A 16335-nucleotide genomic window follows, 5' to 3' on the forward strand; every position below is an offset into this window, starting at 1 on the left:
GTGTCAGACAGAGCTTGACTTAAGTCCTGGCTTGGCTACATACTAGCTGTTTAAGAAGCCACTTCAGCTAGCTCACAAGTTCTTTAACTATGGCCTATGGACCCTTGAGGGTACAAAATCAATTAGGATAAATTTGCTGGTGCCTCAGCACGAATCAGGGGAGTGGCACCAGACTGTGCTGGTTGTCATTGTATTCTTTACCAGCAGGCATGCAGAGTAAAATAAAATGCCAGGATCACTTAAGAATGTCCTTGATGAAGCAGTAATATTAATTGGAACTCTCAGCTCTTGTAGATACATCTCTTGGATAATGCATGTGATGACATAGGAAGTATGCATAAAGCACACCTGCTGCCTACCGAAGAGAGATGGTTTGCTCAAGGAGAAGTGCTTGTGCAGTTCTTTGCATCACTAGCTGAAGTAGTCTCTTTTTTTATGGAACACTATTTTTACTTGAGAAAATGAGTGACAAACTGTGGGTATTTGGCGACCATTTTTGCAAAAGTAAAGGAAGTGAGCTAGTCACTTCAAGGAAAACAATTGACAATGTTTGTTGCCAGTGGCAAAATTTGAGTTTTCAAATAAAAAATTGGGCTTTTAGAAAAATTGAGTCCATCACCATGAGGCTAACAACTTAGAGACTCTTCTGATGAGATGAGTGTGATGTTAACAAATACAGTTTTTTTGATGATGTATGATGAAATGTCATTTCCACTTTCTAAATGGCCAGTGTGTTATCCACTCAACATGTTAGACCAGTCTATCTAACAGAGTATGATAAGACCCCTTTTTGAATTTTGATGTACAGTCATATGCCGCATAATGATGTTTTGATCAACGACAGGCTGCATCTATGATAGTGGTCCCATAAGATTAGTAACAAATAGACTAGGTGTGTAGTAGGCTATCCCATCTAGGTTTGTGTAAGTACACTCTATGATACTTGCACAACTACAAAATCACCTAATGGCACATTTCTTAGAATATATTCCGTTGTTAAGCAGCACAGGACTGTATCTATATGTATACACATATGTATACATATGTATCTGTATGTGTACACACTCTCAGTCTATGTAAACACACACGTATATATGTAAATATGTGTTACTCTGACTAGTAATTTCACTTCTTTGACTATGTCTTAAAGGCGGAAAAAAAAAAATTATCAGGGGCTGGCTCTCTGCCCGAGTGGTTAAGTTTGCACGCTCTGCTGTGGCGGCCCAGGGTTCGGATCCTGGGCACGGACATGGCACCACTCGTCAGGCCACGTTGATGCAGTGTCCCTCATCCCACAACTAGAAGGACCTGCAACTAAGATATACAACTATGTACAGGGGGTTTGGGGGAATAAAGCAGGGAAAAAAAAAAAAAAAGATTGACAACAGTTGTTAGCTCAGGTGCCAGTCTTTAAAAAAGAAAAAAGAAACAACTTTCCATGACTAGCATTTTAATAAAGTGTATCTATCAACTCAAGGCAGTCATGAATAATGATTATAACGGAAACTATGTAGCAAAATGAAAAAATGTTTAGGGAAAAGAATGGAATACAAAACTATACCTATAATGTAACTACACAGTTTTACTATGTAAAACTGAGTATGTCTACACACAGAGTTAGGAAGGGAACATTAAAAAGTTTTATGAGACTGTTGCTTTTATAAAAGTATGGTGAAAGAGTAAGCATCCTTAAACTTTTCTACCGCTGTTTATAAAAATATGTTCTTGAACAAAAGCTTTGTAAGTTTCCATTTAGCCTATATATGTTTAATAGATGATCAGATATTCTACTTCAGGGACCCATAGTTCCTACTCTATATTGGAAGATTTTTCCAATATATATTTTTCCAAAATCTTTATACAATAAACATTTACCGAGAACATGTGCAGAAAATTAACTGTGTCCTACATTACTGGAAGCCTACCTCATCATTTCACAAATAATTTGTACCACCTATTGTATGTTTTTCATATCACAGACACTCTGTAAATGTTCTCATTTTAAAAGAAAATCAGTCCTGAGGAGTGGATTTTATTCCATCATTAGAGGAGGCAAGGATACAGTTGGCTAGCTCAGGAGTTTATAAACTTTTTGATTTCAGGACCCATTCATAGTCTTAAAAATTGGAAGTCCCCAAAAAGTTTTTGTTGTGTCAGTCGGTATTTACCACATTAGAATTAAAACTGTTCTTTTTTAAATTTTTTTGTTCATTTTTTTAAGGCTTAAATTCATTTTAAAAATTAATAGTTCATTAAATAGTAACATATATTTTTAGTGAAAAATAAACTGTTTTCCACAACAAAACAAAAATTTACTGAGAAGGTGGCATGGTTTTTAGGGGTTGGCCCCGTGGCCGAGTGGTTAAGTTTGCGCACTCCGCTTCGGTGGCCAGGGTTTTGCCGATTCAGATTGTGGGCGCAGACCTCGCACTACTCATCAGGCCATGGTGAGGTAGCGTCCCACATGCCACAACTAGAAGGGCCTATGACTAGAATATACAACTATTTACTGGGAGGCTTTGGGGAGAAGAAGAAAAAAAACCCAGAAGATTGGCGACAGATGTTAGCTCAGGTGCCAATCTTAAAAAAAAAAAAAAGAATGATAAAAAAAATGAGAGGCATTGTTTTATATTTTTTGCAAATTTCTTTTACATCTGGCTAAATAGAACATGGCTAGATTCTCATAACTTGCCTCTGCATTCAATCTTTCAGGATATACTAATTAAAGTATATGAAGACAATCCAGCTTCACACAGATATGTGTTACAAAAGGAAGGAATATTTTAATAATCTTTAGAGATAATTATTTAGAGATAATTCTTTTAATACTGTGCCAATTACAACTATTAATTTCTTGCACGTTTATCTTTTACACTTGAAAATAAAATTACTACTTAAATTTCTAACAGTTAAAACAGTATAGGAATCTGTTTTGTCACAGTGAACAAAACTGAAATTTAGGTGTTAACTACTGAAAGAAATAAAGCACTACCCTTTATAACAATGTTTCATAAGTCTGAAGAGTTGTTACTAGCTTAGATTAAAAAAACTCTAGAAAGTTTAAAATAAAATTTTTCTATCTTCTTAAAATTAGGAAGTAAATGAATGAAACAAATGTTCAGTCTCACTTCAGTGGTAGACTATTATTTGTTTAAAATATTTGCTGTCCATTTCTACTAGAGTTCCACCCTTTGAAAGTATACTTCTCACTTCCTACCCCACAGATGTATATATAATGTGTGTATATCATATGTCATTTATTTATATATATATTTTATATATATATACACACACAGGATGAACAATAAAAAAGAAATATCTATATAGTATTACAGTCACTTCCTTTCATCCTTTTCAGAAAAGGAGTTAGGATTAAGATAATCTAGTTGACTGAAGTTACCAAATGCTCAATTTATCAGTTACCAATTTTCAGTCAACTAGAATATGGTGAAATACACAGTTCTTTTTTACTGATTATCAAGAAGACACTCCACAGCTGTGGAGCCTAAGGGTACACATCCCCAACGGTAGAGTATGGGAAGTAGGTTGATCTGCTCTTTATGACACTCTAAAGTATGTAAATTCATTCTTTGAAAGAAATTCTTATCCACTTGTTTCCTTATCTTTTATCCATTAAAATAGATGCTGACTATGGGATGGGGTGGTTAGGTTAGCTTATTGACAGGTTAGGTAACTGATAAGTTAAATGATTTCAGATTCTCAAGTGATAGATAGGGAGACATGGGAAAGAAATGTGAGCAGGGGAGACCTCTGACTTTAATGGTATTATGAGCTTTATGTTAGTGCCCTTTTTTAGGCTTGGGAGCTGTGTGCTTGGCAGTTTTGCTTACACTTTATTTCCTTTTGTAAATATAAATATTTGAAGTCCTCTTAATTAACTGCTTCTTTACACATTTTGCTCTCAGTTTTATTATTTTACTCCACAGGAATTGTAATCAACATATATTGTCTTTCTTTTATAGTTTTATGACCTTTGTGAGCTATTCAGAACTGGAGGTCAGGTTCCTGACACAAACTACATATTTATGGTATGTAAACACCAGTGATATCAAATACTTATTTAAAATGGAAAGGATCTGACTCATTACATGTAAATTACATAATAATTTCATTGCCATGTGAGAATCACTTAATTTATGAAAAGGTGATTCTGTACTTTTCTACATTTTGCTGCGTCCTCTAGTTGAGAATAATTGCTTGAGTAAAGTGCTGTATACATAGGACTGGGGTGTAGCTCTCAGTAATGGTTGGGCAGAAGAATAGCCCAGAACCACAGGTTTAAAGCATAAATATTCAATATATTGTTATTTTATCAGACTTTTTGAGCATTCATTTTCATCTGTTATTAATCTGTGGATTGATGAGTATACACATGTACGCATTTGCTATTAAGGTAGATACTTGCTTGCTTTTCTTTTGTAAGGTAATGTTACTGTTGAACTTTTCCTGAATCCTTCTATCATGTTCCTTCCTTCTGAAAGTCTCTGGGTCACTTTCCTATTCTTTTAGTTATTTACCCATTGGTCTAATACTGGCTCAAGTAAAACATTAATGGGAAGTATAAATAATATATTATCATATGCAGCTGTTAAACAGAAAGCTGAACCTAGAACAGTGTTACAATTATCATGTTGTTATTACAAAAATCTATTTTCTCCAAGTTGGCAGCTTTTCTGATATAGTTAAAATGATTTTTGAAATTCATTTTTAAAATTTTGATTCACACATGACCTTTTAGAAACATCTGTTAATATAGGTAATAGAGAATTGAAAAAAAAATGGTGGTTTTGCAGGGAAAACCCCCAGAGCATTGCACTGCGTTCCTGTAGGCCTCCTGAATCCTAAGACTAGCACAAACATTTAGTACAAACAGCTTATTTACTTTCATTTGGATTTTTTCTTATAACCCAATTTCCAAATAATTCAATGTGTAACTCTTCATTTTTGTTGTTTTGGGCTGTGTCTCTGAGTTTGTGGCACTTTGGTATAATTTTAAAAATACATTGTTGTTGTTGTATTGTTTGTAACTGTAAACTTTTGCTTTACAGGGTGATTTTGTAGACAGAGGTTACTATAGTTTGGAGACCTTCACTTATCTTCTTGCACTAAAGGCTAAATGGCCCGATCGTATTACACTTTTGCGAGGAAATCATGAAAGTAGACAGATAACACAGGTCTATGGATTTTATGGTAAGATCTTCTGTCTCTCTGATTCTGAATGTTTTACTTTCCACTTTGGGAAAAAAGCCACACAAGTCATACATGTGCTTTATAGTAAAATTAGAAAATACAGGTAATCTTTTTCCACTTTCTCACTCTTTAATTCCCCTCTTCCCTCAGTCAATTGAAAATATTACCATGGAGAGAGAACCGTTCTCAACTTTTTGATGTACATCTTTCTAGATCAGTGCCTCAAAGTGTAGTCCTCAGTTTACCTCATTGGAATCACCTGAGGTGCTTGTTAAAAGTGTAGATTCTGGGGCCCACTGCAGACCTTTTGGGGTGGGGCCTTAGAATCTGCTGAAGGTGAATGTTCTGCATGCTCAAGTTAGAGAACCTGTTCTCTATATATGTGTGTGTGTGTATACATATGTGTGCACGTTCACACCACACTAAATGGGATCACACCTGCTTTTTTCACTTAATATTGTGACCAGCCTTTTCACTTCATTGATGTTATTTTTATAGCTGCATTTTATTACACTGTATGGATGTACTGTAATTGATTTGACCAGTCCCTTTAACATTGGATGTTCGGATTGTTTTTAAGTTGCTATATACACATAGTTGAATGAATATCCTTTTGCATACATAGAATGTTTTATATATCTATATATCGGCTTAGTATATATGTTATCCCAAGGATATATGAATATCCTCTTAAATATATATATATATGTGTGTGTGTGTGTATTCCTTCTGTTATATGTATATCTATGTGCTTGCTGCAGAGAATGCTAGGACATCAGGGGTCAGAAACAACTCAGCTGTGAAAAGCAAAATAGCTGCTTCTATAAAACTTCTATGTGGGGGCCGGCCCGGTGGCCGAGTGGTTAAGTTCGCATGCTCCGCTTTGGCAGCCCAGGGTTTCGCTGGTTCAGATCCTGGGCGCAGACATGGCACCACTTGTCAGGCCACGCTGAGGTGGCGTCCCACATAGCAGAGCCAGAAGGACCTACAACTAGAGTATACAACTAGGTACTTGGGGGCTTTGGGGAGACGAAGGGAAAAAAAGAGAGGGAAGATTGGCAACAGATGTTAGCTCAGGTGCCCATCTTTATAAAAAAAACTTTTATGTGGTTGAAAGTTTTAAAAAAATGGGGTTTGGAAACTCTTTGAAGGAGGTAGACAGCAGAATTGTTGAGATTATTTATATGAATTTTTATGGCACACAATGCAGGTATTGAAAGATTGGAAAGTATTAATCTCAATTGTTTAGTTTTAGATTTTATATGTTGAATTATTATCTGTCATTATAAAGATAAGCTGAACTCTCTTTTCAGTTTGTCAACCACTATCAATTAAACTGAGAAATTTTGATAATATATTACTTGTATAACTTTGATATTAATAATTGAAAAGTTAGATGGCTAATATTTGTCTCCTTTCTATAAGTTACTTCTGATTTTCATTCAAAAAATACTAAATACCATTTGAAATAAGTGTTTTTGCTTGTTTTATTAAATACTCAATATTTTGAATAATACATATTGTAGTGTTAGCTCGGTGAAAGCACCTGGTTCCAACTGTCTAAGATTAATGTTGTACATGTAATTACCCCCCAGAATTTGACCAACATTGATCAATGTAGGGCAAAAGGGATAAAAGAGGGAGAAGAAGGAGGACATTTTAATCAAGATGCCTTGACTGAAGAAAATGACAACAGCACAACATCTAGTATTGAATTTTCACGTTCCCAAAGCTGTGCTCATCTGTGGTTTTGTTTAATAAGAGGAAGCCCAGCAGCTGCTCAGAAGGGAGATAATTTTAGTCATCATAGAACTTAACATTGATTTTAAAGTAGTGAAAGTGTCCATATATAGCTATTAAGTATATGGGGACTTCAGTTCACATGGATAAACATATACTGAGCAGTTGTTATGAACCAAGTGCTTTGCCCTATGTGTGAAGGTGAAAAATACAAGATTCCTGCCTGCAAAGTGAGCTCAATGTTAGAACTCTCTCAAGGCAAGTTTAAATAAGGGTCCTGCTTCACATAGAGATGTAATTTAGAAAATCATGAGGATTGACCATACCCCATAGTCTTCTATCCTTCATCATTTTCAGCTGTACTTAGGGCAATAGTGATGTCAGTTATTTTCAAAATTAAGGAGGAAGCCAAAGAGCAGAATTTCCATGGTATTAATTGAAAGAAGAAATGTGTGCCCTATTATCTGTTGTAGATAGCAGAGAGAGTGTTCAGCTGGGAATATGTAAGAACCTGATTGGCAGTCTATCATCAGTCATGACTACAGATGTACTTACTGGAGCTCAAGTATTTAGTTGCACAATTTCCAGAAAATCTCAGAAGAGACAACCTAGTTCTGAGAAATGTTGAGATAGGAATTACCCGTGCTCTTGTAATTAAGGATCTTTAATTTGTTTGATTATCCTGCTAGAATAAGGTAGTCACATTAAATAAATTACTCTTTGATAGAATTTCCTGGTATTAATAACATAGTGTACAAAAGCATTTGCTTTGGGGTATATGAAATTACTATTGAATTCTTCGTGATCATAGCATTTTGACCAATAATTTCAGCTACTTCTTAGGGCCACTTCTGGAATGAAAAGCAGGACCACATTCTTAGACTAGTTAAATACTAGTTTCCCTCTGACTGTACATGATAGGACCTACCAGGGCAAAATGTGTGTCATAACTTGCTGTCCTAGTTTTAACTGCATTTCTGTTGTCCTAGTATTGGATGTATTCTTTATTTTTATTGGCAGATTCAGAACTTCATTAATGAGAACTCTTCTGTTTCTTTCATAGATGAATGCCAAACCAAATATGGAAATGCTAATGCCTGGAGATACTGTACCAAAGTTTTTGACATGCTCACAGTAGCAGCTGTAAGTTTACATAAATCTTTTTAAAACCTCAAGTATTTTCCTGACAATAACACTTTGCATGTTTTTATCTAACTGCCGTCTCAGTTATATTGATATCATTAGCATTCCTTGATGCACTTAGCTAAGGCTGAGTTTATTATTATACATTTAATTCTTTGTTATTTATTTATTTTTTTGCTAGTTAATAGATGAGCAGATTTTGTGTGTTCATGGTGGTTTATCTCCTGATATCAAAACACTGGATCAAATTCGAACCATTGAACGGAATCAGGAAATTCCTCATAAAGGAGCATTTTGTGACCTGGTTTGGTCAGATCCTGAAGATGTGGATACTTGGGCGATCAGTCCCCGAGGAGCAGGTTGGCTTTTTGGCGCAAAGGTCACAAATGAGGTAAAGCCAACATTTTTGGGAAAGTGGTTTGTTTGTGGCTAATGGACTATGTAAAGAACTATGGTGGCTATAGACAGCAAACTTCTAGTCTAGTTTATTCAAACTGGCGGCTATGGATATCGAATTTCTTACCTAGTTTATCATACGTGTCTTTCCTTAGTGGTTAAATGAGATCACATAATGAAAGCACCTCCTTCAGCATCCATTTGGTAATATGTGTAAAATAAATGTTCCTTTTCTTTCAAATATTGCAATTTAAGCAATGAGATAGCAGGGACAAGATAAGGAACTTTTTTTTAATATATCCATTTTTAATTGAGACACAAGTGACATATAACATTGTATTAGTTTTAGCTGTACAACATGATGGTTTGTTATATGTATATATTGTGAATAGGCAACTTTTTGAGGTTCAGCTATTTTCACTCTATAGAAATACACACACTTACATATACACACATATACACACACTCACATGTAGGGATAAGCTTATATTGGGAAGTAATCTAGCATAAAGGAGTCAGAGTGCGAGGTTCAACATAACTGAGCTAAGTTATTTATCCTGAATGCACCTCTTGTTTCCTTAAGTTGCAAAAGAAGGATAACAAATCATTGCAGAATTTTTGCAGGAACTATATAAACCCTCAGTAAATGATAGATATTGATAACAATATATTTATTAAACCATAAAAACTTTATTTCATATCTGATAGTACTTATAAGATGCTTTTCTTCAGAAACTTCTGATTATATGACTAAATGTTTTCTCTGACTCTCTAATAGACTCAGACCAAAGTGGCTCTATTGCCCTATAACTTATTGAAAGTACTGGGGATAACTGTAGAATTGGTTCTATAATTGTGAGAACTTTAGTAGTAACAGGATTTATACTTTATTTTCTGGGGCTGGCCTGGTGGCACAGCGGTTAAGTTCGCACGTTCTGTTTCGGTGGCCCGGGGTTCGCCGGTTTGGATCCCGGGTGTGGACATGGCACCGCTTGGCAAGCCACACTGTGGTAGGCGTCCCACATATGAAGTAGAGGAAGATGGGCATGGATGTTAGCTCAGGGCCAGTCTTCCTCAGCAAAAAGAGGAGGATTGGCAGCAGATGTTAGCTCAAGGCTTATCTTCCTCAAAAAAAAATTATATATATATATATATATATATATATATACTTTATTTTCTTATGTATGTAGGTTGATTTTAAAAAATGTGCTGGATACTTAACAAAACCTTTCTAAATTGCAGTTTGTTCATATCAACAACTTAAAACTCATCTGCAGAGCACACCAACTAGTGCATGAAGGCTATAAATTTATGTTTGATGAGAAGCTGGTAACAGTATGGTCTGCTCCTAATTACTGCTATCGTTGTGGAAATATTGCTTCAATCATGGTCTTCAAAGATGTAAATACAAGAGAACCAAAGTTATTCCGGGCAGTTCCAGATTCAGAACGTGTTATTCCTCCCAGAACAACGACGCCGTATTTCCTTTGAGGCCTTCGCCCATCCTGCTGACCCATTTTTCTGCCCTCTTCTTACCCCAACTTTTGTGTGTTACCCTCTACAATATACTTTTTATTGAGCACTTTGCTGCTGAAATGCTGCCTCTTGCCTTTTTTTTAATTTTAACTTATCTAAATTTATTGTTTGTTATGGTGTCTATAGCAATGTTTTTCTATCAATTTTCTCCCCCATCTCATCCCCACCTTGGACTCATTTGAGAAGACTTGAGAAATGTCTTCATACTCACACTGCTGCATGTGGCTCTTGCTTATTTACTGGTCTGGGGGAAACAGGATGTGTTTCCTTTTTTAAAAAAAAGCCAATTGACAGAACAGACTACACTGAAATACTTCTCCTTTTGTATCACTCAGCCTTTTGTTTTTAGTTTGGTAAGTTTTAAGAAATTTCAGCAGCAAAGTTGTTATTCATTGGGCACGATGGACTGAAAATGCCTCGAGTTATGTATACCTGTCCCAGCTGTAAACTTCATTGTCCTTTGTTGGATATTTTAAATGGATATAAAATAAATTGGTCTAAAGGGCTGCCCTCCTTGTTGTGTTTTTAAATTTTAGTTAAAAACTGCTACAGCTTATGACTTTGTACATTGATAATTGTATTGATCTTTTTTCAGATTCCTTGTATTTTTTAATAAAGTAATCTTAAATAAAACCCAGATAGGTTAAAGTGTTAGAAATTTTAAACAACTTACATTGTTAGCTTAAAGTTATTCTTCTTTTCTTTTTTCCTAGTCAGAATTCTTGACCCTTTGGTTATTGAGTTTAAAACTTCAACTTAAATTCAATACTATTTATTTAGAAAAAAAATCACTAAACTGTGCCTAAAGAACATAACTGCCATATTAATGTTTTGGTTTATATCCTCTATAGTAATAGAAAAACATTTAATACTTGTAACGCTGATATATTCATTTGATACCAGTTGAGTAGAATGTGATCAATCAATCCAGTTTACAATGTATCATGAGTATCATTAAGTAAAATCTATGTACTTTTTAATAGGAATCATTCTTCTCTTGCTGTAACACTTGACCTTAACTTTTAGAAAGTGTTCATTTTTTAACTGCAACTGGAAAGGTTGAAAAGTCAGGACTCTTGTATTTGTGAACTGTAATCCGAAGCAGATTTTAAAAAGTTTAGAAAGAAACAAATTGTCCTTTTTTGTAAAGGTCTGTGATACCATGTTTTGGCTTTGTGTAAGTAATTTGAATATCCAAAGGGTTGTGATGATCAGTTCTTGATATGCAACTGTCCACTTGATAAGGACAAATGTTCCAGTGTCTCTTATGACTGTGGTCATAAATGATGTTGGAATTTACCATTTTGTGAAATAGTTGGTATCCCTTTACTACTATAATTAATTTTTGTCATTCCAGGAACTCTTTGTGAAGCCAGCCAATTAATAAAGCACTTTAGCATCTGTTCAGGTAGTTTTGAAAACCAACTTTTCCCCTTCAGGATAAGAACTTCCAGGTTACCTAAAAATGCAATAAAAATCTTTATAGTCTAAGCTTCTTGGCACATAATTTTTCATCAGGGTTTTCTTTTATTAAATGAGCACAATACTGTTGTGATGTTTTTTTTTCCCTCAACCACCCAGCTCCTTGTATAGTTTTTAATTGTACAGCTATGTGAAAGAAGTGGCTCAGACATTTGCTGCACACACTTGAACTGTTGGGTCAGTAGCTTTGTGTTACTGCCCTGACCCCAGCGTAATTCAGGGGGAAAGGTATTTTTATCTTACAGGGATATGTAGCTATGTATTTTACTGATTGTGAAACACTGGAAATTAATGATGCAGACAGCTTGGTGTGGTCATTGAGCAGCGCTCTGCAGTATTTTTTTCTGTTACCATAAATTGTATTTAAGTGCTTGCTCTCCACTGCTTTTAAGTTGTACCAATAAAACCGGTAACCCTCAGCCCTCCCTTCCCATTTGACACTCCATAGCTTAGATTGATGTAGTTGTTTTAGTTATCCCTGTAATGTGACTTTTGTTGTTAAGTCATGGTGTACTGCATTTGTTTGTCACTAGTTGGGCATGTGCCAATAATATTCTGTCCATTCCTTAACTGCCATCTCTGTTTTGCTTGATTTTTTCTCTTCAACTGAATAATGGCTTTTTGCATGAAAAAAATAGTTTTTACTATTAGACATGTAAAGAGAAGAGAAAGCGAATGTATTAGACTTTGTAAGCCTAAAAGGAATATTTGGATCCCTCTAATAAATAAGGGCTATGTACTATATAGAGTAATCATGTGGTGAAAGATACTGCAAGTCATAGATTTGTAGGCAGGAGGATATGTTACTCCCTGTATCTAGGCTGAATGTAAAATCCCTTATGTTGTACTAACGGGGGTAATAACTATTTTTATTTGCCTATGATATACTTGGTTTCTAATAAAGTATCCTAGGCTGTAGTGAGAACTGTCTACTTTTAATTGCCAGTCACTCCCTTTCCTCATTTGCCTGATATGCTCTTGGCTAGCTTTTTATAGGTTAATGCTTTTTCCTGAAAAATCTCACCACTTTAAATGTGTTCATTCGAGTGTGATCCTAAAAAGCCTGGATCAAGAGCACATCTAATATGCAACCTGCATCAGCTCCTACTCTGTCTGATGTCTAGAACTGTTGGAAGATTTTGACGTCTTAAACCCTGCGTTTTGCTTTTGAAATAAGGTTTGGAATATTGTTCATTGCATTAAGATTTGTGTATTTTGCTTTGTAAGCCCAGCACCAGGTTTTGGAAAATGCCTGTATTGTGAAAGCAAATCTGAACTCTTTCTGAGCCTCTTTCGTTGTCAGAAATAGAATTGCTTTCCACCAGCCTCCAGAAAACTGTGTATCTGGAGTGGAAGAGATTAACAGCAAGAATCCAGATTTTTAAATGTAATTGTTTTTTAAATGCTAATGTTTGTAAAGCACCTTCACTTCTTTGGATGAAAGGTGCTGTATTCTCTCAGTGTAAATTAATAAAACGATTATAGGAAGTTTGTCAAAAAATTTTATCTAGTGCATAGTCTGTAGTATGTCCTGACAAGAATTTAGCACTTTATATAACATGAGTTAAATTAAAAAACACTTATTCCTTCACTTGGTTGCTTTCCTAGTAAACATAAGTGAAACCTTTTCTTTTTTCTGCATTTGACTCTGAGCTGAGTGTTCCAGTTCTTGAGGGCAATATTCTTTGTTAACGTCCTGGATCCAGTGCCCAGAACCATGCTTCATGAAACTCTCACAGCTCTTTCAATTGTGTATTTACAGTGTGCAGTCATGCTGACAAAATATACGGTCATAGAAAACCAAAAAGAAGCATTTGGAAAGTCCCCTAGTATGATGCCAACACAGTAGATGCTTGGGGGAAGGTTGGTTCCTTATTCTCCTCTTACTAGTTTTCTATTTCCTTGTCAGTCAGTTGGTGAATATATGCCTTTCTTACCCACATGAGAGTAAGCTTATGCTGGCTTAGGTCAGTCAGATATTTCCTTAATTCAAAAATGCATGAAATTTATGAGGATGTTTTTGTGTGTCAAGAAAATTACTTATTACATTAGTATATTCCACTCAGTCCCCGGGCCCCACTGTTTTTCTCACCACTCTGCTTTTGTGTATAAATGGTAATGGGATATAAAAGATTCTATCGAGGCATTATGGAATAGTGGAAAGAATATAGGCTTTGGGATCAAAGCATTTGGGTAAAAAACCCCAGCTCTACCAGGCAGTAATAGCAGCTAACCTGTATTGAACACACCCAGCTAAATGCCGTACATGCCCTGTTTTGTGCTACCCCTTACTATGACTCTCTGACTATATTACCTCTCCCCCCCCTTCAGATGAGGAAACAGGCTTAGAGAGGATAGGTAACTTGCCCAAGGTTGCACAGGAGAGCTGGAACTTGAATCCCTGTAGGACATGCCAGAGTACGTCTTAAGCCATATGTGTTACTGAAGCTGTGTGACCCTGAGCAAGATGGGTTCTCTGAGTCTTAAAATTCTGTGTTTAAAATAAGAGAATACCATACAGGGTTGATATCAGGGTCAAAAATGGCACACGTAAAGTGCCGAGTCCCTGGCCCAAAGCTGCCATTTATTGAGTGCTCACTTGCATATACCATTTGCCCAAATTCGGTGTAGCTGGGAAGTAAGAATAATCCAAGGCAATATATAATTGCTGACATAGTGTAGCTTATCTAAGTACGTACAACAAATATGGAGAAGGAAACGTTTGATGTAGGATGGAGTCATTGGGGAAGGCTTAAAAGAGGAAGTGTGAATTAAACGTGGTCTGGAATGATGGGATGTGTATTTCTTAAGATAGTAAAAGCCCAGAATACTAGAACTTGGACATGACTCAAACATACAACTTGAGGGTTCTTCTTGGGAAGGCATAAGAAATTAATACCTGCAGCTCTGTTGACAGTATCTACCATGTATCACGTGTTGGCCAGTTATGATAGCCTTGAAAACCAGGCAGAGGATTTCAGTCCATATTTTAAGAAATATAGTATTTCGAGATTACTTTCCTAGTGAGTTTATCCTCCCCACCAGGACTCCTACCTCAACTCCCCCAGTCTTGTCTGGCATTATTTTGAATTTTTTTCTGGCTTGGTGATAATAAAGGTAGACACTATTGATTGGGATTGAAGCGCTTTGTGGTTCTGTGATTTTGGGATTACATAATATATTAATTTGGGAAACCAACAGATGTTTGACAATATTCTTTTCCTTGTCAAAGCCATTTAAAACAATCCCACTACAATTTACTATCAATTATTACATAGAAGGAAGATCATTTTTTTGACATCAAAGATGTAAAAAGAGCCATCTCAAAGGACAGCCCTTTACACCAAATAAATTTGATTTTGTGAAAAACTGTAGTATCTTCATTTTTGCCATTTGTGAAGATTGGTGAGAGATTTGTCCCCAACCTGTTGGTGTGTATTACTCTAGGCTGTCACATTATTGATGCATAAAAATGTGTTCTAATAAAATGGAAGTAGGTTAAGACAAAGTTATATGCCTCCTCCCAGCTCCAAGAAAAGATGCCAATGATCTATTAAACAAAAACTGTACCCAAGAAATCTAGAGAGGCTGAAGAGGATTATCACATTAAAGGAAGAATTTTATAATATGTTAATAAGCCATGTCTTATTTTCAAGGATATCCTTATTAAAGTAGAAGAGGAAGGGTAACATACTGTGTGCTGGTAGTCTTGCATTCTTAGGTCTGTCAACAACAATAAAAATGCAGTGAAATTTGATTAACTGGTGTAGAACTTAGAATCATCTGCAGTATCATAGAACGGTTAGCACACAGGGATCAATTCTTTTCAGGCCTTTCAAAATAGAACACATTGCGTTTAGTTAAAGCATCAATTTGCGGTGTTGATTTTTCTTTCCTGGTAATTTAAAAAATCTCTTGCTTTTTTAGAAGCCTGCACTCAAGCTTGTCATCTTTTCTGCAGAGGACTGAGCATCTAAACCACGCTTTATTTTGGTAGATTCTTACAGTTTTCTGGCTGGATCCTCTAAGAAGCGTATCTGTGAGACCATTTCAGCTTGATGTAGAGACAGGGACTGCATACGAGGTGGTTCAGAATGAAGCTCGTTTTGGAGAGTTGCCTCACTGTCGCACCTGCCAGAGGAGTTTGGGAAATTGCAGTGCTTGGCGTTTGGTCCTGGCGTGATGCAGCGTTGGGGGTGCCAGCAGGTGTGTGGGATGCAGGACGCAGAGCGAGCAGAACCTGCCGGCAGGTGTCTGGCGCCGGAGATGCAGTTCCTACTTTCAGGCGCACGGTGGCGCTTAGGTCTCCCCGGCCGTGCTAGCAGTCTCTAAGGCACCTCCGCTGCCACCTGCAGTCTCAACCAAACTCTAGGTGGCGGGATGTGACGGCCCGAGCGTCCAATCGACCTCCAGGCTTTCGGCCACACTAAGGCTCTAGCCAATGGGAGCCGAGGAGAGGCGCGGGGGAGGCGGGCCCCGCGGCAAGCCGTGCAGAGGCGCGAGGCCCTCCTCCCGCCTCTCCGCCTACTCCAGCCTCCGCCGCCTCAGCTTCCCGAGCGAGCCCTGCGGCCGCCGGAGCAGCTCCCGCGGCGGAGCAGGAGCCGGATGGTCAGAGGAGCCCGGCAGCCCCAGCAGCCGCGGAGTCGCCTGGCCCCCAGGTGGGGCGGGGGCTGAGCGGGGGTCGGGGTTCGCGATGGGGCGGGGGCGCCGGAGCGGGCCCAGGGGCAGCGGCTTGGGGCCGTGAAGCATTCGGGGCGCCGAGACTGGAGGGGCGGGGGGTTCAGTCTGGGGGCCTGGGGGGCGCCCAGGGGCGGGGGAGCGGGCTGG

The 16335-nt window shown here is 37.3% G+C and overlaps 2 protein-coding genes across 5 annotated transcripts in view; both read left to right on the top strand.

The window, feature by feature from the left end:
* PPP6C (protein phosphatase 6 catalytic subunit) overlaps positions 1–13009 on the top strand; it is a 34803-nt gene extending 21794 nt beyond the window's left edge. Inside the window, exons 3-7 of the mRNA XM_014840657.3 lie at positions 3984–4049; positions 5070–5211; positions 8015–8094; positions 8276–8485; positions 9733–13009. Of these exons, the coding sequence (XP_014696143.1) occupies positions 3984–4049; positions 5070–5211; positions 8015–8094; positions 8276–8485; positions 9733–9981 (747 nt within the window). The 3' untranslated portion in view covers positions 9982–13009. The remainder of the gene's footprint in view (positions 1–3983; positions 4050–5069; positions 5212–8014; positions 8095–8275; positions 8486–9732) is intronic.
* A 2961-nt stretch (positions 13010–15970) lies between these two features.
* The window catches only part of SCAI (suppressor of cancer cell invasion), a 143403-nt gene continuing 143038 nt past the window's right edge, over positions 15971–16335 (top strand). The window contains exon 1 of one of the 4 annotated variants that reach the window (XM_044778786.2): positions 15971–16166. Coding sequence is in view for 1 of the 4 variants with exons in the window: in XM_044778784.2 (XP_044634719.1) it covers positions 16114–16166 (53 nt within the window). In the remaining 3 variants the exon portion in view is untranslated. The remainder of the gene's footprint in view (positions 16167–16335) is intronic. The other 3 variants (XM_044778784.2, XR_011506239.1, XM_044778785.2) reach the window with 3 other exon arrangements.

This window comes from Equus asinus, chromosome 10 (assembly GCF_041296235.1).
Source record: "Equus asinus isolate D_3611 breed Donkey chromosome 10, EquAss-T2T_v2, whole genome shotgun sequence".
Lineage (NCBI taxonomy): Eukaryota > Metazoa > Chordata > Mammalia > Perissodactyla > Equidae > Equus > Equus asinus.